Consider the following 11,899-nt stretch of genomic DNA (forward strand, 5'->3'; position numbering starts at 1 on the left):
GTTTTGGCCACGGGCAACTTTGGGTACAGTTGATTGACAGGGTTTCAGAATGGCTAGGCCATCAATGTTAAGGGCTTGGACAACCACTTTAAGCCATTTTGTTTGCAGATAGATTTCACAGGTTAGTGCCCCCACTCCCCCCACCCCAAAAAAAAAGGCTATTACAATGTATTCTATTGAGGTTTTTATTATTATTATTTTTTTTAGATATTATACTAACTTTATATTTCAATTCATCCTTTAAATGTAAAGATAATGGCTCTAAAAGTAGTCCAGCTTGGTGCATTTGATGTAATGCCTCTGAAAGTAAATAAATAGCATTATAAATTGTGTACGAATGTCGATAAATTCGTGTATCATTTGAAACAAGCTCTTTCCAAGCTGTATTATTTGCACAAATCAGCTCTGGTCTCGAACTGTCTTGAGTATTATAGCATCCAAAGCTGAACTGCCAAAAGTGATTTAGAAAAATGTTATCTGGAATAGTATAAATAGTAGCCTGTAACAAAAATTTAAAAAATCCTGGAATTTTTCCTCTTTGTATTGTGATTGCTAAGGAGCCATTGAATTTTTGATTAAAATTTGGAAATTTATTTTTAATGGTGCCATCCATTCCTGTTGCTGTTATCCAAACTTTTCCTGTAATATTTTCGACACAAGATTCCATAAAACCAATAAAAGGGATTTCTGTGCCATAAAAAATGATGACATTAACTGAAGAATTTTTAATTTCTTTCACTGCCTTTAAAGACTTTTCTCTATAAACTTTGGTATCCATCGAAATGATGGAGAGGAAGTCAACACAAATCCTATGTTTCTCCATCTGTTCTTTAAGCTCCTTGATGGCGTATTGGCTATTGTCATCTTCGGTTGTAATAATTCCAACCCAAGTCCAACCAAAGTAGAGTAGAAGCTGAATCACGGCATGAACCTGAGATAATTCACTTGGAACAGTTTGGTATAGTAATGGAAAGGTTCTACCAAGTGCAGAATTAAGGGCACCATAACTGATCTGCAAGAGAACATTTCATCAGGTTTTGTGCAAGTTGGGTAAGCATCAAGAAATTATGTACTATAGCAAAACATTGGTGTGATGATCCATTATGCCAATCTCTGGCATGAATAATTTGCGAATTTTGCAAAATGGTTGGTTATGTAAACTCTTCTGACCTTTGGTTCTTTTTCTCTAGCTACACCACATGCCTAAAAAAAAATAGTTGGGGTGGAACAAGGATGGCCTTTCAGATTTCAGCAAAAATGTATTCTACTTAATGTCAGGTGGTGATAAGCTGGCCCTAAAGGTATGTGCCCAAGATCAGGACTCACTGTGTCTTGGACGTAGTGGGTCCTGAACTGCGGGAGTGCATGTCTCATCCGAAGGAGATCACAAGAGACCGCAGCTGCTTGTATCCACAATCAGGGTTAAGTGAGCTGCAGTCTCTCGCTTGTGTTCTCCCTATGGAGGACACAATGCAAATCCGCAGCAAACAATTGACATGCTGTGGTCTGGAAAGCCGGACCGCAGGTCATTGTTTGCTGTGGAAAAAGCAAGCACAGTGGGCACAGGATTTCTAGAAATCCATCCACTATGCTTGTACTGTACAATGCAGCATTTTGGGTGCAGCGGAAGCATGCTGCGCCCAAAATGCTGCAAACACTGATCGTCGGCACACACCCCAAGACTTTGGGCCCTGCGCTAATCCTGAGCCTGGGGGTTCCCTTGATGGTAGGGAGGTCCAGGTTACCACCCTAGGCCTTGTCTTCTCTCTGACCCTGGCCTAATACCTCTCCCCAAACCACAAACTCAGGGATGGGCAGGACACAAAGTAACAACCTCGCAAAGACACAAACGAGGCGATCAAACTGAACACACACCTCAAATAACCACAGAGAAAAACTAAACGACAAAAGAGGGAATAAACCAAAAGGGGTATGAGTAAAGGCCACTTTACACACAGAGATAAATCTGCGGCAGATCTGTGGTTGCAGTGAAATTGTGGACAATCAGTGCCAGGTTTGTGGCTGTGTACAAATGAAACAATATGTCCATGATTTCACTGCAACCACAGATCTGCCAAAGATTTATCTCTGTGTGTAAAGTGGCCTTAAGGCCAAACTGAGCAAACAATGAAACAGAAAAATGGCTTGGATACTGGGATTTTACAACTGCAAGCAGAGACTATCTTTGGCGATGCCACAGAGAACTCCCCAGACTTAAGTAAGAAGAGACCAGCTGGAAATGGTGATCAGCAAACTTGGTTCACTGAAAAGCCAACCACTGCTCTGGGAGGCATAAACTCTTAAAGTGCCAGTGTGGCGCCCCTGACCTGGTCAGGCACCACTGAGTACTGCACCCATCCAGGTAATTCTAAAGGCCAGAATGAGGTGTGTACGCACAGACACATAACAACTAGGTCTCCCACACCAGTAGATGGGTCCCTTGGGCAGTCTCTAGAGGAGGCTGGCCTTCAATTCTTGTCAAGGGGCTGGGAGCTAGAGTGCAGAGGCTGTCAGGAAAGGAGGAGGAGAGCCAGTCTGGTAGTGGAGCGTGGTGGTTGCTAGGAGACGCGCGTGGCCACTAGTTAGACCCTGCGCGCGTGTAGTGACAGTTAGCGGGGGGAGAACGGTTACCAAGGAGTCAGTCAGAAAGACAGAGAGAGAGAGTCAGTCGAGTACGGGGACTGCCGGTGACTAGGCACGCATGGGGTACAGGTCCCTAGAGCAGGCTCTAGTTTAACTACCTGATAAACCTGCAGGGGAGGGGAACTACAAGTCCCTCACCAACCTTCAGAGTCCGAGCCTCAGCAGCAACGCAGGGACCCATAAGGGGACTACGCCTGAAGCGATCTCACTTGGTCCACGCTGCCGGCAAACGGGCCAACTCAGGGGAGAAAAGGCAGTTGCGACTCCCTGGATAGACCCCCATGGTACTTCAGGTCAGGGGGTATCCGAGCAAAGAAGTGCTAGGAAGGCGAGCCAATTGTTACCCTCAGACTGGCCTGAAGGATACCTGCTCCTACATGGTTAATCGTAGCATCGCCCGGGTCCACTCACCAAAAACATCAAAGAGTGAATAAAAATCAGTTAAAGACTATTGGACTCTGCCTGAATTATTTCGCACCCGCTACTCTGCTCACCTGAGCCCCTGGAGCCTGCCTCACTCACGGGAGGCCACACCACCTGGCTGCAGACTCCATCAGCCCCAGAAGTTCATAAAATCTGCAGCTGTGGTCAATTATCTTATGGACCGTAAACCGTGAGTGGCAGAGATGAATAGCACAACCAACGCCCGACAGTACAGAGCTATTTACAGAAACCAAGTTCTTTGTTGGAAGTGTGTACGGAGTCAAAACAAGTAGTGATCCGTAAATGAAGATCAGCACCGTGCATGACACCTATAGCATAAGAAAGCTCTAAAGAATGTGCCAAATTTATTAAGGGAAATCCAACTTTTAAAGAACTTGATCTTTCTTTATCCAGCCAATTTTTCTTCAAAACTGATATAAAAATGCCAGTCTTGGTAAATCAACCTTATTGTTTTCCTAATTTTCTTTTATTAATTTACCACCATTTTTAATTTTTTTGGCCATATGCACTGTATTTCAACTCCATATAATCTTTAGGTTGTTGGCAACATCAAATAGCATTTATAGTTGCCAATGGGGTCCTTGAATACCATAGTATTCATCATAAGAAGATTTTGGAGTTTAGAGCAGAACGTAGATGGGTTGCACCAATTTTTGGAGGTATTTGCCAATGCACATTCTAGAGGGCAAGTGGCAGAATAAAGTGTAATATTTATAATATATGGTTCCTAAAAGGTAACAAAAGTGTTAAGACCCTATAAACCATTGTAATGTTTCTAAAAACACTAGACTACAAAAATCACTGATGAAAAGTTTCACAACAAGGCAAGTCAACTTTACAATGGAGTAGCTAAAATTATTTCAGCCTTCTGAAAAATACTTTGTGAACATATGTGATATAAATTACAGAACTGAACAAACTTCAACCATGCTTTGTCCACCTTTCCTACTAGCTTATTTGTGGCAGGTATGGCAGGAAATGCTCGCTTTATCGATCCACTGTCTATCCTGTTCCAACACCGCTTATATTCCCTGCCGATCTGTGTACTTTCTGTAAATATTGGATAGGCATAGGACTGCTACAGTTTGTGTATTATTGGAAGTCTGGATCGTGGTAAAAGTACAGAGCCGGTCTCTGCACACCCTGTTTTACCCATACAGACAAGTACCTGCTATAGGTACTCATTACCCACTTTGGCACACATTGGTTATTGGAGTGGTGAGAGATTGGATGCAGCAATCACATTAGTCCACACCAAACCAGAAGACCGGCAAGTGACTAACGCAATATTGGAATGCATGTACAGTAGTATAGGATCAGCAATGGATACATTTAAAACAGTCTTCAATTTTTTTTATATTTTTAGTGGCTTCAAATACATTTTAATAATGTTCAAGGGAACATCTATTGAGATTCACGAAACACAGCCAGCATGAATCAGATATTGGTTTTGTTATTGCCACTGGGTATGTTTTTCTTCAAAATCACTTTGGGGTCTTTCTGCCTTGAATGACAACTCCGAGATAAGTCTTCTTACCACTCTGGTCCCAAAGCTGACAAGTCTCTCCTTCAATGTGTATAGTGATAGTCTTGTCAGTCAAATGGAATGGAGTCGAGTGGGCAAACGAGTCATCTGATACATAGTCTTTGTTAGTATTTTCAAGTATGTTTTCTCTTAACATCAGTGGCATTCAAAGTAAAACATACATAAAAGCCTTGTATAAGACATTCTGCCTGTGTTTTGGCCACTGTGAGTCTCATGACTGGTTCCCTTTTAATAAATATAAAATTACGATGAAATCCTACCTGGGGATATCCATAGAGCTGAGTCAATCGTGCTATAGTGTAGGTAGTTGATGATAGTAAATGTCCAACTACAGGAATTGTTTTTTGAGTTTTCTCACAGATATAGTTTGGAGTGGGTTCTTCAGTTCCTGAAATGATGTTCAAAACACTTTTGACAGCCAGATTATCACTAGTACAGGAGTCATAGACATGAAATCCCAAAGTTATATTGGGAAGAATTTCAGTGCTGTTGTTGATCTCTTCAATGGCATAAATAAAAGCCAAAAAATGCTTCAGATATTCATATGATGTCCTGTAGAGATAAAAATATAACATTAGACATTTCATGAAACCTAATAGCTAGGTCATCATTACCAGTCCACCCAATAATCCATCTAAACTTTTTTGGAACCCTAAAATCAGCAAAGAGCCAAATCATTGGGTAGGAGGTAACCTCTTTGAGATTATATATATATATATATATATATATATATATATATATATATATATATATATATATATATATATATATATATATATATATATATATATATATATATACATATATATACATATATATGTATATATTCTCAAAGAGGTTACCTCCTACCCAATGTTTTGGCTCTTTGCTGATTTTAGGGTTCCAAAACAGTTTATCTATGTCACCAATTTTCTGAGTAAATAGTATCTGGAAAGGTGCTATTGACATGAAATTCTCAATAGTCCTCAGTAACAACCCATCCAATCCATTCAGGTAAAAAGATCAAACCATGGATGTCCATGAAATACGTTTTGTGTAATAACAAATGTTATAAGGAAAAAAATAATGAACACATAAAGAAAGAGGTGTAAAAAGCCATTGACAGCCATGACACCAGCTGAAATCTCAGTAATTATAAAACAATCCTGCCACTTAGTAAAAAAATAATATCAGCTAGTTCAACTAATGGCCTATAATAAGGTGTCTCATTACCAATGTTCCACGCAAGAAATATCTCATGATGGGTAAAACCAATTATTTGTCTGTGGAAGAGAAAGCGCTCATAAGGTCTTACCAGGTATGAGATTACACAAATAACGGTGCCAAAGGCACACTCACCTGCTGCAGTTGTGTCAGGCACAACTCCTTAAATGCACATATATTAAATGGTGGTCAGCAGAAGCCCAGAAGAAAGGGGATAAAACAATATGGATAAAAAAGAGCTGGGTTTAATGCTGCGCTAGGAACCACATATATCCAAAAGTGTATGATGAAATCTTTTCTCTTTATTTCTGCAGGTCAACGTGTTTCAAAGACAAATCCGTCTTCATCAGGACAAAAACAAAGGAACAATATCTTAGTAAAAAATAATATCAGCTAGTTCAACTGATGGCCTATATTAAGGTGTCTGATTACCAATGTGCCACGCAAGAAACATCTCATGATGGGTAAAACCAGTGACCTGTCTAAAAAATTTTGAAAGCTTATTGCTGCAAAATATACTGATGGCATTAGTTACAGAAGAATTTCTAAAGTTAAGAAGGTTCCACTTAGCACTCTTGGGTCCATAATCATGAAGTGGAAAGAACATCAATCCACAATAAACTGGACAAAAAAAAGGTGCTTCCCACAAGATTTCAGACAGAGAATTGAAAAGAATAATCAAAAGAATTGTCTAAAGGGGGCTTTACACGTGAAAGCACCCGCCCCTGTCGTTTGTGCATCACGGGCAAATCGCTGCCCATGGCGCACAATATCGCTAGTCCCCATCACACGTACTTACCTGTTGAACGACGTCGCTGTGGCCGGCGAACTGCCTTTTTTCTAAGGGGGCGGTTCGTGCGGCATCACAGCGATGTCACACGGCAGCCGTCCAATTGAAGTGGAGGGGCGGAGAGCAGCCGCAGGAAAGTGATGCCCACCTCGTTGACGGATGACACAGGTACGGTGTTGTTCGTCATTCCTGGGGTGTCACACGTAGGAATCTGTGCTGCCTTAGGAACAACCAACAACCTGCATCCAGCACCATCAACGATATTTCGGATTTGAACGATGTGTCAACGATCAACGATTAGGTGAGTATTTGTGATCGTTAGCGGTCGTTCGTACGTGTCACATGCAACGACGTCGCTAACGAGGACGGATGTGCGTCACGAATTCTGTGACCCCAACGACATCTTGTTAGCAATGTCATTGAGTGTAACGGGGCCTTAAGAGTTAAGAACCACCTGTGGAGAGCTACGGAAAGAACTGCAATCAGCATGTACAATTGCGCTAACAACACAAGAATAAATTGATGAAAAAAAGCCGATTCAAGTGTATTTAAAGTTTGCTCGGTCACATTTATTGACGTTCGTGAAATACTGGGAGATTATAGTCTCGTCAGGTGCGGCAAAAATTGAATGAGGTATTACACCTCATATTTGGAGGCCAAGAGGCAAATCACCCCCAATACACAAACAACAGTGAGGTTTAGAGGTGGGAACATCAGGATGTGGAGATGTTTTTCAGCATACGGCACTGGCAAACTTCATATAATTGAAGGAAGGATGAATGGACAAATGTACCGAGACATTCTGGATAAAAATCTGCTGCTATCTACCAGGATATGGAAGATGAAACGAGGGTAGACATTTCAACAAGACAATGATCCCAAACACACGGCCAAGGAAACTCTGAATTGGTTTCAGAGAGTGAAAAAAAAACCTGCTAGTATGGCCCAGCCAATAACCTGACCTGAATCCTATAAAATGTATGGAAGGAACTAAAGCTCAAAGTTCATAGAAGGAGAGCACAGAAACAGCAGGATGTGAAGAGTGTTTGTGTGGAAGAATGCACCAAAAATCACACCTGAGCAATGCACACCACTATAAGTAGAAGAGGCATCTTCAAGTATCATCACTGACAAAGGGATAACAAAGGTTTTCTAAAAAGTATTAATTAGATTTTGGTGTGTTCGATACTTTTTTCCTGTGTCATTTCTAATTATTGCACATCACTAAATTTATGGACATCTATGGTTTGATTTCTTTACCTGTAGGGATTGGATGGGTTGTTACTGACATCTAGTGAGAAATTCATGACAACAGTACCTTTAGAAGTATTCAGTTCTGGCAAAAATTGAGACCACTGCAAAATTTTCAGTTTTTCTCATTTTTTTCTTTATAGGTATGTTTTTGAGTAAAAAAATTGTAAATTGTTCTTTTATTCTATAAACTACTGACAACGTCTCCGAATTTCCAAGCAATAAATTTTCTATTTATTTTCTGAAAATGAGAAATGGTCACAATAGCAAAACAATGCATTGCTTTCAGACCTCAAATAATGCAAAGAAAACAAGTTCATAATTATTTAGAAACAACAATACTAATAATGTTTTACCTCAGGAAGAGTTCAGAAATCAATATTTTGTGGAATAACCATGATTAATCACAGATTTCATGCGTCTTGGCTGCTTTCACCCAGTCTGTCACACTGCTTTTGGGTTACCTTATGCCACTTCTGGCACTAAAATGTAAGCAGGTCTTCTTTGTTTGATGGCTTGTGACTATCCATCTTCCTCTTGACTTGATTACATTCCAGAGGTTTTGAATGGGGTTCAGGTCTACAGATTGGGCTGGCCATGACCAGGTTTTGATGTGGTGAACCTTCATCCACACATTGATTGTCCTAGCTGTGTGGCATGGTGCATTGTCCTGCTGAAAAAAACAGTCCTCAGAGTTGGGGAACATTGCCTGAGCAGAAGGAAGCAGCTGTTTTTCCAGGATAATCATGTATGCGGCTTGATTCATACGTCCTTTGCAAAGTTTAATCTACCCAATTCCAGCCTTGCTGAAGCATCCCCAGATCATAACCGATCCTCCACCAAATTTCACAGTGGGTTGAAGACACTGTGGCTTGTACACCTCTCCAGGTCTCCGTCTAACCATTAGACGACCAGGTGTTGGGCAAAGATGAAAATTAGACTCATCAGAGAAGATTACCTTACTCTAGCAATTGGGCAGGAACATTGCGAAGGATGAATCAAGCCCCATACAAGGATATCCTGGAAAAACAGTTGCTTCCTTCTGCTCAGGCAATGTTCCCCAACTCTGAGGACTGTTTCTCCAGCAGGACAATGCACTATGCCACACAGCTAGGTCAATGAATGTGTGGATGAAGGACCACCACATCAAAACCCTGTCATGGCCAGCCCAATCTCCAGACCTGAACCCCATTGAAAACCTATGGAATGTAATCAGTAGTTTATAGAATAAAAGAACAATTTAAATTTTACTCAAAAATATAAAGAGAAAAATCAGAAAAACTGAAAATTTTGCTGCGATCTCTTAATTTTTGCCAGAGCTGTAGATGCATACATACACACACAATAGAGAAAATCAAAACATTCTGAAAAAGAGTAATAACTATTTAATTCTTCTGTCCTCTGATGTAAGAGTGTGATTTTTGTGCCATGAGCTGATGCTTTTACTGATACCATTATGGTGTTGGTTTGACGTTTTGATTGCCTCCTATTACATTTTGTTGCAAAGTTGCGGAGACGAAAAAATATAAATTTTGGCATGTTGACTATTTTTCTCATTATGCCATTTACTGATGTGTTTTTAGATTTATTTTTTTTTTACATTTTTATTGTTTTATTTCTAATTGGACAAAAAGGGGTTGACAAACTTTTGTGGTTTTAAATTTTTCAAAGTTTGAAACATTTTTTTTTCACTTTTTGTTGTATTTAATCATCCCCTTTAGCTGTAATAATCTGATTGTCAGCACTATACGTAGCAGTGCATAAGCACTGCTCTGTATAAGGCCTCTTTTACACGTCCGTGAAAATCACGCACGTGTTTCACGGACGTGTCAAAGATGCGTATTGCCCTCGGTGTGCTGTGTGTATGGCACACGTGTGTTTTCCGTGTGTTGTCCGTGATAACACATGGAGAACGGGAACTTTCTACTCACCTGTCCCTGGCGTCGCTGTCCGTGGTGCTGATCTTCGGTCTCCGGTCCTGCCGACTCCCCTTTGCTGCCGCTTCTGGCCACAGTGAAGTGAATATTAAATGAGCATAATAAGCGGCGGTCGGCAGCAAGTGACAGCAGCGGCAGAGACAGGAGGGCTGGAGAAGGTGAGTAATGTTTTTTTTTTCTCTCGCAGACACATCTTTTCTCCGATGCGTGTCACACGGAACACATCTGTGTGGTCCATGTGCATGTGTGCATTACGTGTGACACATTTGCATTCCATGTGACACCCGTGATGCCAGAGAAAAAACGGACATGTCGGCGTGTGGAACACACGGATACACGTAAATACGGAACAGACACACGTTACGTGCAAAAATACTTTTGTGTATCTAAATCCATTAGAATACCTTGGTCTACGTGTGTACGTGTCTCCGGTACGTGAGAAAACTGCTAAACACGTACCGGAGGCACGTATGTGTGATAGAGGCCTTACAGAAATCACAAACTCCTTTGAACACCAGCTCAGTGATCGCAGGTGGATCATAATGACAGACACAGGGGTCATCAGCTAACCTTTAGCCATCATGACAAATGATCATCACCCTGCGATTACAATGCAGACGTACTGATGGGAGAGAGGAATGATGCACCCCCCCACCGCCGACATGTGCTAAATGACACTGTCATAAGGCAATGATAGTTAAGAATTGTTAAAGATGCTGATGGGTTATATTTTTTTTTTCTTTATGCTTCTATGGAGAGCCTAAAGTAAGACATGTAACAACATTTTTAAATGCAGACCCATTAATTCTATTTGAAAAATAAACTTTAAAGTATGCACCAAAAACAGATAGAAAATGGGAAATAAAAGCAACATTTTCACCTATGTGAACATGGCCTAAAATTAACATTTGACTGCAGTGTTTTTGCCAAAAAAAGCTTTGAAAAACACAAAAACATTTAGGGTATGTGCGCACGTTGCTTTTTACCTGCTTTTTACCTGCTTTTTTGCTGCTTTTTCTTCTGCGCTGTTTAATGCCAAAATGGATGTGTTCTTCTATTCAAGCAAAGTCTATGGGAATTTGGGTTTCTTGTTCACACTATGTTGTTCAAAATGCTGCCTTTTTGTGGCAGAACTTTGGTCAAAAACTCAGCTTTGCAGTGCAAAACCCAAATGGCAAAAACAATTGACATGTTGCTTCTTTGAAAAGCTGAGTTTTTGACCAAAGTTCTGCCTCAAAAAGGCAGCATTTTGAACAACATAGTGTGAACAAGAAACCCAAATTCCCATAGACTTTGCTTGAATAGAAGAACACATCCATTTTGGCATTAAACAGCGCAGAAGAAAAAGCAGCAAAAAAGCAGGTAAAAAGCAACGTGCGCACATACCCTAAAGCAGGAAAAATGGTGTAAAAATATTGTGTACAAATCCAACCTAAAACATAGTTTGTACACTTGGAATACAAACTTTTTACATGATGAATCTATTTTGTCATGTTTTCACAAAGATGAGATAAAACCTGTCTTAACCAAACATGATTATGACGTTGAATATTCCTTACGCACACACTATACAATTTGTAAGAATATTGATATTATTTTGCTTCCCTTACCCCACACAGTAGTCACAGTTGGGAGTATCTAAAAAATCCACCATATTCTGATCATGTGTAAGTAAGATTTGGAGGATCCCGGCTACGATGACGTCTCCATCCCGTGAATAACTCATCGGACTGTCGCTCTCACTATCAGGCAGTTTGCATCTTAAGTCATTAGAACATAAAGATAATGAAGCGAAGAACAGAAGAATTACAGCCGGAGATTTTGGAAGCTTGAGAACGGCAAACAAAGGCTCCTCTTCTGAACTGGATCTTTCCATCTCCTATTTTCTTCGGTATTACCTGTAGCCATTTACCAATTTCCTGAGCTAGAATGAAACGCGCAAGGCAAGAAATCCTCCCTTAGATCTTCAGATCTGTGTGCAGCTTCTTCCTCCTTATAAATCCATAATATTCCCTTGCTGTTTATTATGTTTAGAAAGAATTGCTATTTCTATTGTATTTCAAAAAGGAAAACAATGACAAAATG

General features: G+C 40.4%; 1 protein-coding gene across 1 annotated transcript in view; it reads right to left on the reverse strand.

Moving 5' to 3' along the window:
• LOC142257657 (vomeronasal type-2 receptor 26-like) overlaps window positions 1–11,690 on the reverse strand; it is a 29,244-nt gene extending 17,554 nt beyond the window's left edge. The window contains exons 1-3 of the mRNA XM_075329794.1: window positions 11,425–11,690; window positions 4,894–5,185; window positions 221–1,012 (exon numbers count right to left, since the gene is read on the reverse strand). Coding sequence (XP_075185909.1) covers window positions 221–1,012; window positions 4,894–5,185; window positions 11,425–11,690 — 1,350 coding nt within the window. The remainder of the gene's footprint in view (window positions 1–220; window positions 1,013–4,893; window positions 5,186–11,424) is intronic.
• Between the last annotated feature and the right edge of the window lie 209 nt (window positions 11,691–11,899).

Source organism: Anomaloglossus baeobatrachus, chromosome 12 (assembly GCF_048569485.1).
Source record: "Anomaloglossus baeobatrachus isolate aAnoBae1 chromosome 12, aAnoBae1.hap1, whole genome shotgun sequence".
NCBI lineage: Eukaryota > Metazoa > Chordata > Amphibia > Anura > Aromobatidae > Anomaloglossus > Anomaloglossus baeobatrachus.